Below are 22,238 nucleotides of genomic sequence, written 5' to 3'. Positions count from 1 at the left end.
AATGGAAGGTTCAGTTGGGTTTTACGTACAAGAATACATAACTTTAGGTTTTGCTCTTTTATTTATACCTGTGCCACTAAGGCTGCATACACGTCAGTGTTTGTAATTCTAAAAATGTACATGATGTTAAAGTTATTGTAAAGTCTCCTTTTTTTTCAATAAAATCAACAAACATGTTATACTTACCTACCCTGTGCAGTTATTTTGCACAGAGCAGCCCGGATCCTCCTCTTCTTGGGTCCCTCTTCGGTGCTCCTGGCCCCTCCCTCCCTTTGAGTGCCCCCACAGCAAGCAGCTTGCTATGGGGGCACGTGAGCCGAGGCACAGCTCGGTGTATCCATTCAGACATGGAGCTGTGGTTCGGCCCTGCCCCTCTCTCTCCTCATTGGCTAACTGACTTTGATTGACAGCAGCAGGAGCCAATGGTGCTGCTGCTGTGTCTCAGCCAACGAGAAGGGGAGTCCCGGACGGCTGAGGCAGTCATGGACATTGCTGAATAGAGATGGGGCTCAGTTAAGCAATAAGGGGGGGCTGAGGGGGGCACAGAAGGCTATGCATTAAAGTGGAGTTCCACCCACTTTTACAACTCTTCAGCATCCCTCACTAAACTGTTCACTGTAAACGAATTGGATATTTTTTTATTTTTTTCTCAGCACATACTGTATATCTGCTGTATTCATTTTTCACTTCCTCCTCCCTGGCCGTGGCCCATCGCATCATTTCCTGTTTGCAATGCCTTCTGGGAAGGGGCGGCAACTTCCTCTGACACTGTCGTTGCTATGGAAACCTGACCTGAAACCTATTACACTGCTTGTGCTGCACTGATGGGCTTCAGATGCCCACACTTAAGATGGCCATGGCCTGCTGCAAGTTTATAAAATAACAAACTACTACTATAAACTAACAAAACAGACCTTAATTTACAGACTAACTTTACTAGAATACATTAAGCTTGTGTACTATAGGGGTATTTTTATTTAAAAAGTATAATTTCGGCAGGAACAACACTTTAAGATAAAAAACATTCTGATTTTACAAATCCTTTAAGGAGAATGCCCGTAAGACAGAAATACAAATCCTTCTGCAGGCAAAGCAGCTCCATTATACATTTTCCATCTTTGTATTTAGCTGTTTGCCCGACGTTCAGATTTAAGAACAGATAAAATAGGTAGGTAGCACACCTTTCTGGCACAAAAGACTGTAGGCTTCCTGTGAGGCTGATGGGGGCAGAGTATAGACAACTGTCACCATGAAAGGATGACATATGCATTCAGTATAAACTGTGTCTGCGTTTGCTGCTGACCACAAAAAAAAAAAAAAACCCCAGGATTTTTTTATTATTTTATTTTAGTGCATTTTATGCATTTACATCATGGTTACAATTTCTGCACATCTCTGATGTTATACACTCCTAAATCTGCTTTTAGTGCATAATTACATGTGATGTACTGTATAGCGCTACTTTTTTCATGAATACACTATATTTTTCCAATGTATTGAAGTGATTATTGGTACATTTTACTTCTCTGATAAGTATGCCCCTAAATGAGAAAAGGATTTACAACTATCATCTGTACACACCACATCTATTTCTGATGGTGGGCAGAGAAGTTAAAGCACACAGGGCACACACAGGGCACACACTGAGCTCACTTACTATGAATTAACGTACTGTAAAATCCTCACAGCGGCACTTGGTCTAAATACATCTCTGTTCATTACCTTTTCCTTAAACTGCTGTTTTGTATTCACGCACATCCCTAGAAAAGTCAAATAAACACAGCCCTTCTACTGCCAGGAGGCTCAGCCATTTAGCCAGGCTAAAGCAACACTGTCCGGCTAGTGGCTATTCACTACAGGAACCCCTTCTAAACAATGTGCACACGTGAAAATAAAAAGAGTGCACTTAGTTTATTTTTTTACATGAAATTCAACAGAAGCCCTGATTTGATTCTGTGCCTGGAAGTGCAGCTCTTCCTGTTAGAAGACCATCCGCTGAGCAATATGCTTGTATTAGATCCCAGGGGTTTTGCACTGAATTTGACTGCACCTTCTCTTCCTTTACAGTTTTTTTTTATGTATTTTACAAAACATCTTGCAAGCCCTTTATCGCCACACCTAAAGTGGAATAAAGTTTAACTTCCTTCTGACAGCAGAGGCAGCAAACTGGCTCTAGGGCTTCAACCTATGAAAATGTACTATACTTGAAGAAAACACAAAACAACATAACTTCCAGCCAATAAAACACATGATTTCCAAACACAACACAGAATATGGCTACCCATAGACAAACAGACCTTGGAGGCCTATGTCCCTTTGAAAAAGGGGTATCGGACATAGTAGATTACTGCAAATACCAATTTGAACAACTAGTGCTCAAAGCTGATTGCACTGCAACAAAAGCAAAGTCATTGATTCACTGGGGGGTATTTAGTAAAACTGGTGAACACAAAATCAGGTGCAGCTCTGAATAATAACCAATCAGCTTCTACCTTCAGCTTGTTCAATTAACCACTTCAAGGCCAGGCCTATTTCTGAGATTTGTTGCTTACAAGTTAGAATCTGTATTTTTTTTCTAGAAAATTACTTAGAACCCACAAACATTATATATATATTTTTTAACAGAAATCCTAGAGAATAATATGGCAGTCCTTGCACAATTTTAAGTCACACTGTAATTTGTTTGGAAAAAATACACTTCAATGAATTTAAAAAAAACGAAACAGTAAATTAGCCCAATTTTTTTGTATAATGTGAAAGATGTTGTTAGGTGTAAATAGACATCTAACGTTTCACACTTTAAAATTCCGCACGCTCATGGAATGGTGACAAACTACTTAAAAATCTCCATTGGCGACACTTTAAACATTTTTAATGGTTACCTGTTTAGAGTTACAGAGGAGGTCTTGTGTTAGAATTACTGCCCTCATTCTAACGCTTGCCGCGATACCTTGTGTGGTTTGAACACTGTTTACATTTGCGGGCGTTTGCTTTAGCGCGCAAGCACGGAGGGATGGGCGCTTTAAGTTTTTGTTTGTTTTTTTACACCGTCCCTTTAAAAAAAAAAATCTGATCACTTTTACTGTGGTCACAAGGGATGTAAACATCCCTTGTGACAGTAATAGGCAGTGACAGGTACTCTAAAAGCTCCCAAACCCCTCCTCTGCACTTGAAAGTACTCAAAACGCCAAGATCTGCGTTTTTAAACATCGTGGATTTCCTAAAACTGGCGTCGTTGGCTGCCGAGTAAACCGGAGATGACGATGTGATGTTGCTTCCGGGTTACTGCATCGATTCCGTCTTTTTTCGGGTCTCTGGCCAGCCAGTGGACGTTGCGGCTGGTGGATCAGGTCTCCCGGTGGGACTGGAGAGCCCAGGTGAGCTGTGGAAGGCGGGGGGGGGGGAGGGCATCCCCTCCTGCTGCTTGTAATAACAGCTGAGCAGCTGCTTAGCCACATCAGCTGTTATTACAAGAAAGCTGACCGTCGTCTCTAAAAAACGGTACCTAAAGCTGCAGCCATCACCCCGGTACAACCACTTGAGCAAAATGACTTACAGGTATGTGATTTTGCAGCAAGTGGTTAAGCTTTGACAATAAATCCTAGAAACAAATTGGTTACTATGCAGAGCTACACCTGATTCTGAGTGCACCAGTTTTAGTAAATCTCCCCCACTGTGTATGCCAAAATGAAAGATTAAAGTGTATCAAAACCCAAGAACAGAGTGCAGCTTGCCAGTCCTTAGCTGTAATGGCTGCATTTGTTTTCTATCTTGGGGCTTGCTTTCTTTTATATTCACTTGCTGATCTGCAGAAGCAGTGTTGCCATCCTAGAACAGGAAGTGTGTTAGGGCTACGGAACACTCCCCCCCCCCTTCACCTCCATAACATAAAAGGGGCGTTTAAAACTGGGCAGGGCTGATAACTAATGCTGGCCATACACTATAAGAAAAATTGGCCGAAATTCGGTCATTTAGACAGTTCATTCGTTTTTTGGCCAGTTAATGGGCACAAAATCAATAATCTGAAAACAGAAAAAGGAAATACAGTGCTGTGTAGAATAAAAATGTAAATAGTGGCCAACACAGCTATAGACTAAAAGCAATTTGTGTAAGTGTAAAAAGTGTAGCGCTATTATACCATACAAAAATATTAAGTTTAACTATGAAAGGTAATAAAGTGCTAAAAACTACCCCACTATAAAAAAGGGTACATATAAAGGTATGTAACAGGTTCATATAAATACAGGAACAAGAGCGGTATATATAAGTGGGTCCACCCAACGCTTTTCAACTAAAAAATTCATCATTAGTTGAAACGCGTCGGATGGACCCACTTATATATACCGCTCTTGTTCCTGTATTATTGATTTATTCACTATATTCCTACAGCAGGTCATTCATGGATCTTCTACATATCATGTTGTTTATTTAGCATGAGTCACTTATTTAGCATGAGTCACTTTTTTCACTAAGGTAGACCTGTTACGTACCTTTATATGTACCCTTTTGTATAGTGGGGTAGTTTTTAGCACTTTATTACCTTTCATGGTTAAACTAAGGCCCCTTTCATACTGGAGCGGTTTTCAGGCGGTATTGCGCTAAAAATACCGCCTGAAAACCGCCCCTAAACAGCCTCTGCTGTTTGTTCAGTGTGAAAGCCCGAGGGCTTTCACACTGAAGCGGTGCGCAGGCAGGGCGGTGAAAAAAGTCCTGCAAACCGCTTTTTTGGAGCGGTGAAGGAGCGGTGTATTCACCGCTCCTTCACCGCTCCTGCCCATTGAAATCAATGGGACAGCACGGCTATACCGCGGTAATACCGCGGCTATAGCCGCGCTGTACGAGGGATTTTAACCCTTTTTCGGCCGCCAGCGGGGGTTAAAACCACACCGCTAGCGGCCGAATACCGCTGCAAGAACGACGGTACAGCAGCGCTAAAAATAGCGCTGTTGTACCGCCGACGCCCCCACTGCCCCAGTGTGAAAGGGGCCTTAATATTTTTGTATGGTATAAAAAGCGCTACACTTTTTACACTTGCAAAATCGATAATTGTTGGGACGTTTTTGAGACGAAAAAACGAAGGACAAGTTTGGAAATTTTCTGCCGAACGAACGTTAAATTGAAAGGTTAATGTGTTTCCCGTCCGAACTGACTGCACTAGGTATATGTAAAAAAACAAACAAAAAATGCATTCACTTATGTCCACTGAACGATTTATCGGTCATTACATGATGGCACTATCGTTTGCGCTGGCGGCTGAATGTTCGTTTTTTCTAAAATGGGTTTGGCCGATTTTTCGTATAGTGTATGGTCAGCATTAGTTTGAGATAAAACTGCAGTGTGCAAAAAAACACAAAACAGCACTGGATTTCTGGAAGGATCAACAGATAATTTGTTGTACCCATTGAACAGATATAACAAAACTTTTTCAACATTCAACATATTTACCTAACCAAAAGGGAGCAAATAAGAAGAGTTCATTGCTGGGGTTTACATATACTTTAAAAACTAAGAACAAGGAATTTTTGCTCGAAGCATACAACTACACATAGTAAAAGTACTCTCCTGTGGATTGTAACTAAACACATTATACTGCAGAGCCATAGCAGCACTTTCAGAAGCCATGATAGAACACCATAATTCCAATTATAGGAATAGCTAAGAACACTTACTGCTACAGGCTCAACACACATATGCTGTCACTGTACCGATTTATTAAAAGCTGTAGATGTTCTGCATTCCTCTTGGCTAGAAAAGTTTATCAAAGACTAGGGAGATAGTAACTCTGGAAAAAAAGTCTCTTAACTCTGCAAATATAACTAGGGAGCGGTACAGTCTTTTTCATTTTTTTTTTTAGATAAACCTGTAATGATATTTTTTTCTGTGCTTTAAATGCTTAGTTTCTGTTTATAGCTTGTAATTATATACAGTATGTATGTGGCACAGTCATATTTACTTATGTAGTGCTACCACTGAAGGAGCCGAACAGTGCAGAGGTTACCAATCACACAAACAGTCCGTTCACTCCGGTCTCGCTTAAAAAGTGTAGGGGATGTCTTTTTAGATTTGCTTGCAGGACTTTAAAAAGGAGCTGGGTTGGGGTGGCACGGGATACTCCAGAAATGCTGACTTGCAACAGAGGACACACTTCACTAGTTGCAACTTCTTTGCAGGTTGCCATTGCAACCCCCCCACTGTATGCCTGGATAGGAGGGTAACGGCATGTAGAAGAATCCATCCATCCGCTAAACACTCCTCTCCCCCCCGCAGACATTCAGCAGCTGCAGGAGGGAAAAAGAGAGCATCGGCTCCTCCCCTATGCCTCCCAATGCCTGTCCTTTTTCCCAAGGGCCCCTGTGTCCTTCCCTGCCCCCCCTCACCCCCCGCAGTGCTTCTGGGCTTCCCCCTACCACCTCCCTCCGGATGCTGTGGGGGATCTGTTAAGATGAAGAGCAGGGAAGGAGCCTGTAAATGTGTAATTTACCAGCCCCTTCCTTGTTTTAATGAATAGAGTCAGTGATTGGTACTGTTTACTGACTCTTTTTTTTTTTAATTATTCATAGCTGGGGCATAGTAAACTATGTTTACTATGCATTAGTTTATGAATGAAAGGGAAGCCTCTGAGCTAACAGAGCTATTCCTGTTCATTAGTTCTGTGCAGCTAAGGCTGCAGAGAAAGGGACTGATGAATCTGACCTCAGTTAATTTCTCTGTCTCAAAAGTGAGCCATCAAGGGTCTGTTTAGATCCCTGATATTTTACCAAAGCCCTGGAACGGGGGTCCTAAATAATATGTAAAAAAAAATAATAACAAAGAAAATAGTAAAAAATAAAAAATAAAAATGAAATGGTCAAAAATTATAAAGAAATAAAAAAATGACTGACACCAGTGGCAGAACTACCAGGGTTGTACTTGCAACTCGGCCCTAGCATTCCACCACCTTGGGGGGACCCCAAGACGGCAGGAAAATGGCCCACTGTGGGACCGTAATAAAGAGTAGGAGGGGCCCCGGTCGGGGGCCAGGGGGGCCCTTAATAATTTCTTGCCCCAGGACCCTGACGGTTCTAGTTACTCCTCTTTGAGCAGCCTTTAGTCAAAGCCACCTACTAGGCACACCTCTCCAGGGATTGGCTGCAGTACCATAAATATTTAAGGTGCCTTTTTGACTCTCCCAGCCCTCTATTTTCTGGAAGCATTCATATCTGCAGCCTGTGAAATTTAGAACAGCCCAAATAAATCAATACCTGCTCCAATGACTACAAAGCAGTCAAAAAGAGCTAAAGTTACCTAGCAACCTACCAGGTGGGTGCTACACCTATAATATGCAGAGCTTCATTTTGCTTTGCAGTGCTGAACAAGTTTTGTTCTTTACTGCTCCACACAATACTAGTCAATGGGATTGGTTTACCAAAGCAAAATATGCTTTTCACTTTACAAGGGATTTTTTATTTGGCTCGGTGAATGTGATGAAAATTCACGTTGCAAAGAATACCCATGCAAACCATAATAAAAAAAGACAGTACTTTTGTTTACATATGATTGAACAATGGAAGTCAGCAGAGCTTCATCTTCATTTTAAGAATGTCCATTCAATTTCCTAATTGTTTGTGGGGTCAAATCAACATTAATTTCGACCACAGTGATGAGAAAATTTGAAAAAACAGGACTGAAAATGTTTTTCAAATGAATACATTTCTAAAAGTGTTTTGGTTTTCGTTCAAGAAAGCCCAAATGCAAAAAAAAAAAAAAAGCAAAATTTAATTTTTAACGAACGACTAAGCCTTGAGTGGTAAAACACAGTAGGAGTGGGGAATCTCTGGGCAGGGACCAAGGCCATAGTCTTTGCTGGATTAGTCTAGATGTTGGATACATCATAGCTGTGCAGCTGTCTTGTCTTTTCCTTGAAATTTTTAACTACTTTTGAACGACATATAGTACAAATTTTTTCTGAAAAATCTAATAGTGTATAGTCAACTTAAGTAAAGCTTCCCTTTCAAAGCAGGCAACATATTTGCCTTTAGTAAATCAATCCTAATAAGTTAGCCAACCCATTGCAAACAAACCACTCTACACGTGGCTGATATCTCTACGGTTCTTAAAAAACATTTAAGAGCAGGCTTTCTTTAACCTTTTTAATACAGAGGAATCCTTAAAATACTTTTCAGGTGTAAGGGAATCCCTGAAAAATGCAATTAAATGGATATCAGTGGGAAAAATGCCTCTTACATTGGTAGCCAGTGCGAACAATGCTCTTCTTTCAGTGGTGGTGAGAATGCAGACAGCTAGAAAGTTATTGGTGTCATGGTGCTGGCTCTGGGGTCGGATAGAGCCCTTTGCAGAGACATTGTTACTTCTCCCTGCACGAGGAAGGTGAGGGTGTCCATATAAGAGACAGAGTAATTACAATTCTCCCTTATTGAAACAACAAGTAAAATGTTTTCCCTCGTTTTTGAAAAAGATAAAGCACTCTGTCGGGTTTTTATTTCTGTACAAGTTGAATGCTCAAAAATGATTAAGGGATGAGAACAGATTAGCTGTGATAGGCTAGTGCTCTTTGCATATCATCATTGCTTGTTTCACTGCTATGCTAAATGAGCCAAAATGTATACTTTGTTTCATGACAACGCACAATCAAAACAACTAATGATTTTCCAAATTAGCTAACCAAATTTTATGATGGTCTCTTGTCAGCTAGGGGATATTTCATGTCTGTATTTAATTCAAATAAAACATAACTGGATTTGCAGATTCTCATAAAATGAATTGTAGAAGGCCCCTGAATGAGTGGTAAAATTTTCTCAAAAATAGTTAGCAACTCCACAGATGTACACCGATCTGTACTTTTCTCAATAAAATAGGTAAAAGTGAACCTGCTACATAAACAAAAAGGCAACAAAAAAACAACCGTATCTTGCAAAGAAAACATTAAATACATTAAAAACATTAAATATTCGCCTTTCACTTACCTTTAGTTGATGTCTACTGTATCAGCCTACATGCACACGGGCGGTTTGACCAATCCGCGTCTTGTCTCAGAGGCCCGTGCGCATGAGGCCTTAAAGAAAAAACTCTGTCTATATAAACTTCACATTCTGACGGTTCTGACAGTGTCAATTTCCTGGTCCCTTGTGGCACTCAGTGGTTTATACCTCTGGTCCCCTACTACTGTAAGATAACATTCAGGGACACCCTACTGACTATGCCCACTTTCAATCACACCCACAGAGCCACACATACCCACATTCTTGACCCCCCCCTTTAATTCTTAACTTGCCCTGAAACAATTGGTTACAAACTTTTGGAACAAGAGGAATACATTAAATAAAACTAGTCTATTCTGCTATAGATCAACAGTGCGCAATGCACACACTGCAGGGGTCAGGAGAGCTTACCACAGAATACAGGGGGCATGGTGCAGAGTGCAGGGGTCAGAAGTGCATTATGCATGTAACACAGGGGTCAGAAGTGTGTAGTAATGCGTGTAGGGGTCAGGGATACAGATATGTAATGTACCGGCCAGTGTACACAGTAGAACCAAGAATTTCCCCCTCCTGCCAGTACAATTTCCCCCCCCCCCCCTATATAAATCCTTCCTATCCAGTATAGACCTCTCCCCTCAGTGCAGACCAAATAACCCCCAGTACAGACTCCACCCCCCCAGTACAGACCTTTCCCCCGCAGTACAGACCACAGATCCCCCAGCATGGACCTCTCCCCTTCCCAAGTACAGACCTTTCTTCTCCAGCAGTGACTCGCATGGGTTGGCTTTCTTTCAGGTATTCACCACCGGGTGCAAGGTAGGTTTTACCAGGAGAATGTAGAGGTTGGAGGTGAGCGTCTGGGACTCAGGAAGTGAAGCAGTTGGGATGATTCAAAGTCTTCCCTCTATCCTCTTGATCAGCAGTCTCCAAACTGTGGCCCTTTGCTTGCTTTTATCTGGCCCTTGAGGCACTATTTTATTCACTGACACCCATGAAGGGCACAGTTCCTCCCAATGACACCAATAATGGGACACAGTTCCTCCCACTGACACTAAATTATAGGGGATTGTTTACCCCCACTGATGCTGGGACATTTTGTATTCTGCATCACTGCAGTGTGGCCCATCTAAAGCCTGAAGGACACTAAACTAGCCCTATGTTTAGAAATTTTGGAGACCTCTGCTCTTGATAATGGTCTGGGGCGAGCCTCTGGAGACTGCTGAAGTGGATGGAAACTGTGACTGGTATGCCCGCAGCTAGGGGCAAAACTGGGGATGCCTGCTTCTCAGGGTAGACCCTCTCAAAATAGAGACTGTTCCAGGAAAATGGAGGAAAGTGGTAACCATAAAATACTGTGTCCCGTGGACAAGCAGGGGGAACCAGGAAATTGACACTCCAGGAAGTATCCAATTCTGCAGTTTATCTTTACTACAGCTGAGATCGATAGTGTGGGCAGGTGAGGTGAGTATTTAATGTCTTCTTTTCAAGGACATTTTTTACACCCATATTTAACGGAGTCGCTTTATAATAGATAAAGTTTTACCATAAATTTACCAACAGCCATTCCAAACCAATAATTATTGCCCACTGCCTTGTAAACCACACCAGTACTACACCAATATGCAGGGGCTTCCATTTTATTGTGAACCAATACTACCTATATTAGGAATAGTGGACAACACAGACAAAGGGCACACTTTCGAGATCAGCCCCCAAAAAACTCAGCTGATACTTATGACAAAGAGGGCCATTTTGCAAATTCCACCATATTTTGGCCTTAATATGTTTGATTTTTATCCCATGAGTTGTTATGTGTCTTTTGATGTGCTGCAGTGCCTATTTATTGGACCTACAAATACTTCAGGCTCAAGTCCACAACACCAAGAAGATTTTCATAGTTACACCATATCCTTCAACCATCAAACTGCATCATATAGTATATTCAGAATTAGAAATGTGCAGCGCACATAAGCATGCACATACCTACTGAAGAGAATGTTATATACACCGATCAGCTATAACTTTAGGACCACCCACCCAATATTGAGTAGGTCCCCCTTTTGCTCCCAAAACTGCCCTGACCCATCGAGGTATGGTTGCCACTAGACCTCTAAAGGTATGCTGAGATATCTGGCACCAAGCTGTCAGTAGCAGATACTTTAAGTCCTGTAAGTCGAGAGGTGGGGCCTCCATGGATTGAATTTGTTTTTCCAGCACATCGCACAGATGCTCAACTGGATTGAGATCTGGAGAATTTGAAAGCCAAGTCAACACTTTAAATTAATTTCCACATGAATAGCAGGACACAAGGTTTCCCAGCAGAACATTGCCTCCGCCGTCTTGTCTTCCTCCCATACTGTATCCTGGTGCCATCTCTTCCCCAAGTAAGAATACACCCACACCCAGCATTTCACATGATGTAAAAGAAAATCCAGTTGTGATGCTCACATGCCCCTTTTAGGTTTTTTTGGATGTCGACATGGGTCAACATGGGCACCCTGACCAGTCTGTGGCTACACAGCCCAATACCCATTTTTTCTGCTTTTAATACATCAACTGCAGAGACAACATGTTTACGTGCTGCCAAATATATCCCACTGACTTTCTGATGCCATTGTAGCAAGATAATCAATGTTAATTACTTAACCCAGTGGTAATAAAGTTATGGCTAACCGGTTTATATAGTTTGTATGCATTAGAAATAGCATATGGACTCACTGAGTGAGCTGGCCAACATAGACAATAGTAGTCACCATAGCTTTCAAGTTTACACAATGGACATGAAGAACTATGTGACGTTACACCATTTTTTTCTTATTCAGTACCTTATTCAGTAGGAAGGTTTTTAGTGGACAGATAAGGAACATTTCAGTATGATTCAGCAGTTATTTTGTAACTAAACAACACAGCCCAAACCATAACCAATGCTGCATTCTGGGTAAGAGGCCTAACTACATTTGGGGTTTTCCTCAAAAAGTATTGTTGACAAGCCCCAAGCATGGTATGTACAGCGTAGAGAGGAGATCACAGGCATCCCTTTGCCCCCTTAGTCCAGAAGGTCATGGTATCATATCGTCAGTGATACAGATATCAAAGCAGAAGCAGATTTTTTCAAGCTGTATTTAGTAGCGGGAGCTATAGCCCAGGATTTATTTGTGGATTTACCTTGTGTGTTGGATTGAAAGCATAACTGCACAGCACAGACCCATCCAAGATCTGGCTACGTAAACCACTGTTTGAAGTTGAAATATAAAGAGCTGGGAAGGTCCTGAATGATTACTTAGAGGCTTGGAACATGTGCCCTCACAATATTGTGGCAGCTGTCTATGTGCACTTAATGGATTTTGTGCTTGGTGCACATCATTCAAGAGACAATGTGAATATGGTAAGCTGAGCTATTCTTACAGGCCGCTGTGCATAAGCTGAGAAGGGGAACTCGCCACTTGATAAATGTCTGTGTCATTTTGTTCTGTTATACTTGGCTTGAGTTAAGGCCAGGCAGCGGATGTCCCTAGCAAGCCTGCAGACAATAATGGCACGCTGGCCTGATGTACTTGTTTGGTTTGCCATTAATCTTACCTCGATGATGTACAGGACCACATTCTTGTAGAAACAGTAGAGGATGCATTTGGTCACACGATTGTAGCTCCAGGCTCCATGGACTAAAAGAAGTTTCTCCAAGTAAGAAAACTAGAAAGAAGAAAAAAGAAAAAAAAACTTCAGAGGAAACCTGATGCGAAACTCTAATAACAAGTCTATGGCACGCACTGCTTTTGACTTGGGGGTACGGGAAGAGGATGATTTAATGTTCACACATAATATTTTCTAATGTTTTATAATGTAAAACTGGAACTGTCACATCTTAATTTATTGTAAATGAAATAAATTTACAGTACGGAAGTAATGTGAAGTAATAGGGAAAAAATTCCAAAATCAACTATGGTTACTAGAAATTACATCTTCCCTCACATTATACAGGGGGGCAGATTCTAGGGTCCCAAAGCCAAAGAGAGGACCCTGCCAAATGTTGCCTGTACAGGGTGCTCTTAAGATAAATGTCTCACATTCCCTTTATGAGAGGAACCATAGGGACTAATAAGACAATTACACGTTTTCATATCTATATGTATACAGTGTTATTTATTACAATATACAAGTATAGTGTGATACCAAAAATAAAAATCACATGTAACATTGATTCATATGTTAATAACAGAGTGAGAGAAAAGGGAAGAAATACTTTTTTTTTTTTTTTAACGCCAGCTATAGAAAATGTGTGTTTAAATCTGGGACATTATAATCCCTCCCCCATTCCATTGAAGCACCATAGCAGTTCAACAAACTGGAGACAAAAATCTGCCGAAGACTGTTCTGCTCCTCTGCACCACCTGAATCAACATCCCGTCACCCCCCAACCAGTCCGCAGTAAGCCCTTTCCGTCTGCTATCGCAGCCATTACTGCAACTATAGATATTAGGAAGCAGTGCTTAAGTGCAAATTTTCCATCTGCGCTCTTTCCCCAATATCACAGGTAGCAGGGGACTGCTACCCCCATATATAGGGTTTTTTTTTTTTTTAAACTAAAGGAGAGAAGGAACTTGATGACAGGCGCATAGTGGAAATCTAAGGCAGCAGTAGAGAAATCTGAGCACAGAGAAGACACAAAGGAGAGAGAAGGTACAGGGTCAGAACTAATAAACCAGAGTATACTGCATTGCCAGCTGAAGGTAAATGGCTATTCCTGGGGTTTGGGGAACCGGAGTGCCTGGCCTTCACCTGAGCTGTTAATGGTACAGATGGACTTGTGCAGCCTAGCTTTACAATACAGATTACCAGTATATGCAGGCAGACAGAAACAGACAGAGTTGTAACCAGAAGCAACAAGGTACTTATACACACAGACAGGTTCAGATGTCAAAGCCAATATAGACAAACAGGAACAGATGTCTTCTTAACCAATACAGGTCAGATAAAGAACCAAAGTCAAGACCCATACAGGTCAGTTCAGGATATAAAAAACAGAACAGCATAGCCAAACTACAGGAACAGACAGAGACTGAAGTACGAGAGTCAGAGAAGACTAATTTGGACAAATGCACCAAAACACATAGTTACATAGTTAATCTGGTTGCCAAAGTCCATCTAGTTCAACCCACAAAAAAAAAAAAATATACCAAAACACACAAATCTCTATTTTCACAACCCTATACCTGTAGTTGACCCAGGTGAGGGCAAAAAAAAACAATAAAGCATGATCCAATTGCTTCAGAGGGGGAAAAAATTATTGCTGATCCCCAAGAGGCAATCGGATATTCCCCGGATCAACTTTACCTATAACTATTAGTATCCCATTATATTTTGTGCATTTTGGAAAGAATCCAGGCCTTTTTTAAAACATTCTATTGAGTTGGCCAGAACCAGCTCTTGAGGGAGTCTATTCCACATTTTCACAGCTCTTACTGTGAAGAAGCGTTTCCGTATTTGGAGGTTAAATCTCTTTCCGTCCAGACATAAAGAGTGCCCCTTGTCCTCTGTGAAAAACTCAAAACCAAGTTCACAATATAGACCGCTTATATCCTCTTCAGGAATAAATTCAGTTCCTCTAATCTTTCCTCATAGCTGAGCTCCTCCATGCCTCTTTTCAGTTTGGTTGCCCTTCTCTGCTCTTTCTCCGGTTCCCCAATATCTTTTTGTGAACTGGTGCCCAAAACAACACATACTTTACCTTGCATTATTGCAAGGCATCACTATGACAGGCCCTTAATGTTATGCAGTTAAAGTTTATATCTATTTTACAGTAATTGTTAATCAGTCTGCATTTGTTGTGCGCAGTCTATACATTTTTTGGATGGTTGGCAACCCTTGGGTATTGTTTAAATTGTTACTCTTGCTTATGAATGTAGACACACATGGTAGTGCATGAACTAAGGGGGAGACTTACTAAAACTGGTGCACTTAGAATCTGGTGCAGATGTGCATGGTAGCCAATCAGCTTCTAAGTTGTTTGTTCAATTAAGTTTTGGCAATAAAACCTGGAAGCTGATAGGTTTCTATGCAGAGCTGCGCCAGATTTTGCACTCTTCAGTTTTAGTAAATAATCCTCTTAAGTGATTTAATAATGCTCAGACTACCCCCACATGGCATGGATCTCACTATGAACGGACAAGTTTAACATACTGTATAACCTTGGTATCGCAGTAGTGAAACACCTAATGGCAGAACTACTGTATAATACAATACAAACCAATATCAAACCATGCAGAATAGACGGATAAAACAAAACCTCATTGTGCAGTATATAAAACAGGTCTAAGTTTATGAAAGTGCATCAGAATACACCCAAATATCAAGGCATAAACCGCATGTTAATCTGACAGTGATAGCCAAGTTTCCAACTAACAAAATGGCCAACTTCCGTGCGTGGTGATGTCACGTGACCAGGCTCTACCCAACGGGTTTCGTCACACAAAGACATCATCAGGGATGCCTCTGATGTCTTTTTGTGCTGAAATGCATTGGGAGAGCCTGGTCACGTGATATTGCAAAGCACAGAAGTTGGCCATTTTGTTGGTTGGAAACTTGGCTATTGGTGGAGGACATTTTCTTATCACCCTTTGTGTTAACAGTGCACTTGTGGTGTGTCTACCAAGTTCTGGATGCTCTAATGGGACTGTGATGGACTTTTTGCTATTTGTGTGAAAGTTCTGCATATGTATTTTTTTAGAACTACTGTATAATATAAGATATGACTACGGTCCCTTCTATGCTTTTCCACATATTACAGAAAGCCCAGCATTTAATCAACCCACTGGTGATTACAAAACTGCCATTGGGTAAGAATACTTCTGATTGAGAAGCTCTTTTTTAAAAAAAAAAATTGATGTCTGTACTTTATATTCACATTACAGAAGACAACCCACTGCTCAAAAGCATGATAGCATAAGCAGGTGCTGCTTTAAGATAATGCTCACAAGGACTATTGCATTCTAATAGAGGGGGAGCTCAGTCCAGCTTAAATGGGCATTCCACCTCACTGACACAACCACTATATAGCTACATATTTAATATGAGACATGAACTGTAAACTCTTTAATGATATTTGGAAGGTGCTAACCCAGGGCAGATAGCAGAGAATTTATAACACACACATTGCTTTGTTAAGGAGCACATGGCAGTTCATCTGGAAAGAATGCATAGGCTATTTCAAATGTACTGTGACCAGGACCTAAAGTGTGATATATAAATCATTAGACTCGGAATAAATAGGATTCCTTCCAAGCAGAAGAATGATGCATAGCTTTATAAATGACTTATAGGGATGCCTACTGGGATTTTTAATGATCTCTTATTGATATCACTACGATCTGGGGGAAAAGTATAGGAAATATTTTCTAACTAATCAGTCTCCTGTGTCCTGCATGTTGGTTTTCATGTTGCTCTATATAAATACGTTTTTGTTATATTATTTTATACCGAATCATGGCCTTATTTTATATTTTTTTGAGCCCGCATGGTGCTTTTCTTCATGACACTATTGCACCTGTTTGACTTCTCACCTGCTTTTAATGGTTGCTGTTATTACTGCATATGCTGTTGTTATCATTACAGTTTTGGACAAATTCTTTGACCATGAATCAACTTATTCTGTGCATGATGTTTCTGTACATTAGTTTAAAAAAAGCTGCTCTTTCCCCGACAAAGGCTCCCTCCATTCTGGCAGCTCCGATGTCTGACAGTTCTTATATAACTTTGGGGCGTGGCCATTAATTGACATCACCCAGAGACCAAGCCCCCTTGTGACTCCAACGTCAACCACATTGGTGGCCACCACGGCAGGACCGGTAAAAAAAAAGCTCCTCCCCCAGCAAAGGCACCCACCGTTCTGGCAGCTCTATTGCCTGACAGTTCTTATATAACTATGGGGCATGGCCATCAGTTGACGTTACCCAAACACCCCATCCCCTTATGACGTCACAGATACTTCATGCCCGGGGAGGTGAAGCCACAAGGGTGTGGAGTCTCTGGGTGATATCACATGATGGCCATGCCCCACAGTTATATAAGGGCTGTCAGAAACTGGAGCTGCCAGAACAGCGGGAGCCTTCATTGAGGGAGGAGCGTTTTTTTTTATCGGGTTGGCGGCGGCCATCGTGAACCATCGATTGGTGATCCTCTGTCCATCTTTACTTCTGAGACACTCTGTCTCTCTAAGATACTCTTTTTATACCCAAGTATATTGATGACCTCTTGCCAATTAAAGGGGTTGTAAACCCTCGTTTAAAAAAACCCAAACATGTCATACTTACCTCCACTGTGCAGCTCGTTTTGTACAGAGTGGCCCTGGTCCTCTTCTTCTGGGGTTCCTCAGTGGCGCTGGTGGCTCCTCCCCACATCCAATGTCCACATTGGAGAAGCGCTCTCCTGGGTGGACACCCGTGCGGTATGCCCCCGAGTCCTGCATCTGTGTCAATTCACACAGAATGCAGGACTCGCCCCCACCCCCCAACACCGCGTCATTGGATTTGATTGACAGCAGTGGGAGCCAATGGCTACGCTGCTATCAATCTAACCAATCAGGACATGAGACACCAGGTAGAGCTGGTGTGCTTGTTCCTGGCCAGAGAAAGATTGGGGTCAGGTAAGTAAAACAGGGGCTGGGGGGGCTGCAGCACCACAGAAGGTTTTTTACCTTAATGCATTTCATGAAAAACCATGAGGGTTTACAACCCCTCTAACCTAATTAATGTTACAACTCTTCCTTGTTAGTACCACTCACACTGGCAGTTTTTTATTGCTCTGTCCCAACTCTTTTGAGACATGTTGATGCCATCCATTTCAAAATTTCCTTTTTTTTTTTTTCTTAAAAATGGTACATTTTCTAAGTTTAACCCTTTCACTGCCAGACCCCATACTCCACTTCTAAACTTAGGTGGCCAGACCATTTTTGCAATTTTTCCATTGTTTTTTTTTTTTTTTTTTTTTTCACTTTCAAAGTTTGTAAAAGACCCCCAAAGTATACATTTTTTGAAAGAACATGACCTGTATAATAATAAAAAAAAAAATGTGCTGATTTTTTTAGGCCCTTCAATAGCTGTGCAAATGTTTATCAAATTGCTATTTTCACTAAAAATACACCAAAAGCGTTATGAGAAGACACAAACACAACATAACAAATTCCTGCTAAAATTCATACTAAGGACATATTTACATGGGCAATACTAAAGTGTAGAGGGCCATGTTTACCTCCATGGGGTTGCACAGGTGTTCCATGCATCCCCTTGCAGGCAATCCTATTCATTTCAATTGGGATGCAGCGGCTGCATGGGCACAGCCACTGCTCTCAGTCTAACATTTATGTGGATGTGGGTGCGCGGCCCTGAATGCAGACAGTATGAGCTCAGGAACATTCACCCAGACCTTCGAGAATGTCAAACTGGGAGCAGTGGCTGTGTTCGTGCAATTACTACATCCCAATTGACATTTATATGAATGGCTGCACAGGAATGCACAGAACACCTGTGCATCCCCACGTGGGTAAGCACAGATTTGCAGGGGAGTATGCTGTGGTATGCATTGTGTGACTGAGGCCTTACTATGTATTTTTATCTTTTTTTAAAAAAGTTTTACAATTTTATTTTTAATAGTTTGTACTTTTTTGGGGGGTGGGCTTTGGTGAGATATCAGGAGTTTAAACAGATTCCTGGTGTCTCTAATTTAAATGAACTGAAGACATAGAGGGATTTATTTACTAAAACTAGAGAGTGCAAAATCAGTCACATTTCTGCATAGAAAGCAGATTAAGCCAAAGCTTAACTGAACAAGCTGAGGTTAGAAGCTGATTGGTTTCTCTGCAGAAGTGTGACCAATTTTGCACTCTTCAGCTTTGGTAAATAAACCTGAGTCTCTTTCACTACTACAGTGACCATGAGCTTTTAGCAAAACAGTTTTGCTATGTGCTCATGGTCACTAAAGTCACTATGAGCTTATAGCAGAAGGAATGTCCGTATGGCATATGGACCTGGCCAGTTGGAAGCGGTTCGGTAGGTTCGTATGCCGCACAGACCAGGCGGTGAAAGAGGTAAACATATGATGTGTTTTTTTTATTTTCTATTGTGAATAAAATAATGGGTTATGAGATTTGGAAATCATTTGATGTGTTTTCATATCATTTGATGTGTTTTCTTATCATTTGATGTGTTTTTTATTTTCTGTTGTGAATAAAATACAGGTTTATGAGATTTTCATATCATTACAAACTGTTTTTATGTAGATTTTACACACTGTCCAATTTTTTTTAGAATTGGGGTTGCAAATGAATCTGGTGAGAACAGTCCCTGTTAAAATGACCTGGTGTGTCTTGAAAATACAACAATCTGCATGGAAACCCACTTGAAGTGAATGCACTCTTCCATCTGTATGTAGTTATATATTTGATAGCTCAGATCCCCATCCATCCATCTCTATTTAGATACAGCTGTGGAGTGTGCCACAGTAAAGCCACAGAGAGCAAGAAGTTCTTGTCCCTGAGAAAGGAAACTTATAGGGGTTGATTTAGTAAAAGCAAATAGACTGTGCCCATTGCTTAGTAAATGAGGTAAAGCTTCACTTTGCAAAGAATAGCCAATCACATGCAAGGAAATAAAAAAAAAAAAAAAACAGCATTTTTGGTTACACATGATTGGATGATGGAAATCAGCAGAGCTTCTGCTCATTTACTAAGCTCTGGAGCAACTGCTCTTGCAGACTGCAACTAAACTTTGCACTGTGCGCAGTCTATTTGCCTTTAGTAAATCAACCCCATACTGAGAGAAATACATAGATTGCCATTTTTGACCCCCTTCTTGTAAAGGTAATATGAATGTATTGAGACTAGGTAATAATGCCCCCCTTGCTTTAGTTTTAAAAATAAGACTCACTAGTTCAGTACTGATATTGTGTAAAATATACAGTATAAAGACCTCACTCCTCATCTTTGAACTTATGGACCTATAAATCTTTCTTGGAAACCAGTCGGAGGCACATATATCATATTTGGCATGAATGTTTAGACACAAGTGTGCTACGTGGCGCCTCTCCCCTACTGCTGCTAGCTATACATTTGCTTATAGGAAATGCTACACTTTATAAAATATTTCTCAGTGGGTCTGGATGCTGTAAAGTACTCTGGGGCATCCAAGGTGCTGGCTTTGGGTTTTGGTCGTGGCAAAGATGATATCCCCCTATGAATTTGCTAGATTCAGAGACTGCTTCTTGATACAAGTAGCTGATACCTCTGTCAACAGTCTACAACAGCTGTTCAGGGGGCCTCTGACCTGAGCTATAGCGTAATCGGAGTTGTTGGTTGCCTGCATGCCCTCGTTCCCGCTGATCCCCACTCCAACGTGTGCGGTCTGGATCATTCCAACATCGTTGGCACCGTCTCCAATGGCCAGGGTGATGGCATTGACATGTTTCTTTACCATGTCTACAATTTCAGATTTCTGCAGTGGAGATACTCTGAAAAGCAGAAGTAAAAAAAAAATGTCAGAGAGCTACTGTGAAGTTACAAATTATGCTGGTCTTTCTGACATGACAGCTGTAAACCAGATTTAGACCAAACCAAACCGCTCTACTTGGAAAGTGACCTTCTGTAGTTCAAAACGTAATATGTATTGCAGATGTCAAACAATGTGTTTAAACGACTATGATATAAAATGACAGCTTTCCAGAAGGGTTTCCCTAGCTAACATTCTATTTTCTGCTTTACTGCTTTTTTCAGCAATCTTATACTAAACAGAACAGGTTTGAAGCACGATCAAGCTTTTCAGGCTTATTTGACTTGCTAAGGCAGCCAGCCCACAGATTATTAATTTTTTTCTTCGTTCAACCCACTGGCTGAACGAAAAAAAAAAAAATCTGATTCCCCCATACACACACTTGAGATGGATGTGGGAAATTATTTCCCCATGTGCTACTGCATTGTGATGGGGAGGGAGGTTCAATGATCAGTGTTGTTGGCTATAACTGGCTGCACTGATAGATCAGGAAAAACCCGACAGCATGGGCTTGCGCAGTGGGTGTGCCGGGGTGCCTTGGCACACCCTAATCACTCTGTGCGGTGCCAATTCCACCTACTGCCCGAGCTTCCCCTTGTGTTGCGCCTCCACACTGCGGTGCTGCTGGCTTTCCTTCTTTCCTCTCCTCCGGCTGTTGCGTGGGATGTTTCAGGATGGAGGGTGGGGGAAGGGGCTAATCAATATGTCATTTACCAACCCCTTCTTTTTCTAAATGAACACAGAGAACACACTCACTAACTGTGTTCAATCAGAACTGAAGCACAGTGAACTCTCCTTGGGATAAACATAAATCTATAGTCAGAAGCATAGTGAACTGTGCTTACTTCAGTTTGTGAATTAATAGGAAGCTGCTCAGCAGAGAGCACTTCCCATTCATTCACTGTTCAGTGCAGCTGAGGCTGCAAAGAAAGCCATGTGTGTTTGAACTTTGGGATGCACACCCTAATGCATTGGTCTGCACACACCAATGCCTGACAGGTTGGTTGCACAGAAGTCGATCGGTAGATCGACTGCTGTACAACCAGGGTGCCCATACAAGTATTACAATTTGGCCGGTCCCTGGGGAACTGGCCAAATTTCGATCCATGTATGGTGGTTTAAGAGTCTTAGTTCATTAACAGCTGGAGAGATGCACTTTGACCATGCATTGGATTCAGCGATATATACCTCTTCTCAGCAATGAGCATAGGTGTGCGCAGGGAGTGTGCCAGGTGTGCCTGGGCACACCCTAATCACTCTGTGCGGTGGTGATTCCCCTTACTGCTGGGGCTTTCCCCTACTGCAGGGGATGTTTCAGGACGGTGAGTGGGGGATGGGGCTAATCAATATCAAATTTACCAGCCCCTTCTTTTTCTTACACTTACAAATTGTGTTTATCATGCTTCAGTTTGTGAATGAACAGGAGGCCGCTCAGCACAGAGCACTTTCCATTCATTCACTGTCCAGTGCAGCTGAGGCTGCAGAGAAAGGCATGCATGTTTGAGCTTTGGGGGGCACACCCTAATGCAATAGGCTGCGCACACCTATGGCAATGAGCATGACTGTTTTGGAGTCTGCAGGCAAGGAAGATCTACAGTGGAACTTCAGCTATTACTGTGACTTGTATATGTATATTTTTTTGCCTATTTAGGTTTACGATGTGATATATATTGGTGAACATTATTAAATATCCAGGTCATAGTATACCTAGCAGTAGTTAGTTACA

At 41.5% G+C, this 22,238-nt stretch overlaps 1 protein-coding gene across 2 annotated transcripts in view; it reads right to left on the bottom strand.

Moving 5' to 3' along the window:
* Positions 1 to 22,238, bottom strand: part of ATP8A2 (ATPase phospholipid transporting 8A2) — a 1,045,467-nt gene that overhangs the window by 399,577 nt on the left and 623,652 nt on the right. For both annotated transcript variants that reach the window (XM_073613412.1, XM_073613413.1), the window contains exons 26-27: positions 20,291 to 20,474; positions 12,558 to 12,668 (exon numbers count right to left, since the gene is read on the bottom strand). In XM_073613412.1, coding sequence (XP_073469513.1) covers positions 12,558 to 12,668; positions 20,291 to 20,474 — 295 coding nt within the window. The remainder of the gene's footprint in view (positions 1 to 12,557; positions 12,669 to 20,290; positions 20,475 to 22,238) is intronic.

Source organism: Aquarana catesbeiana, linkage group LG02, assembly GCF_042186555.1.
Source record: "Aquarana catesbeiana isolate 2022-GZ linkage group LG02, ASM4218655v1, whole genome shotgun sequence".
NCBI lineage: Eukaryota > Metazoa > Chordata > Amphibia > Anura > Ranidae > Aquarana > Aquarana catesbeiana.
This window is presented reverse-complemented; position numbering and strand designations above follow the sequence as displayed.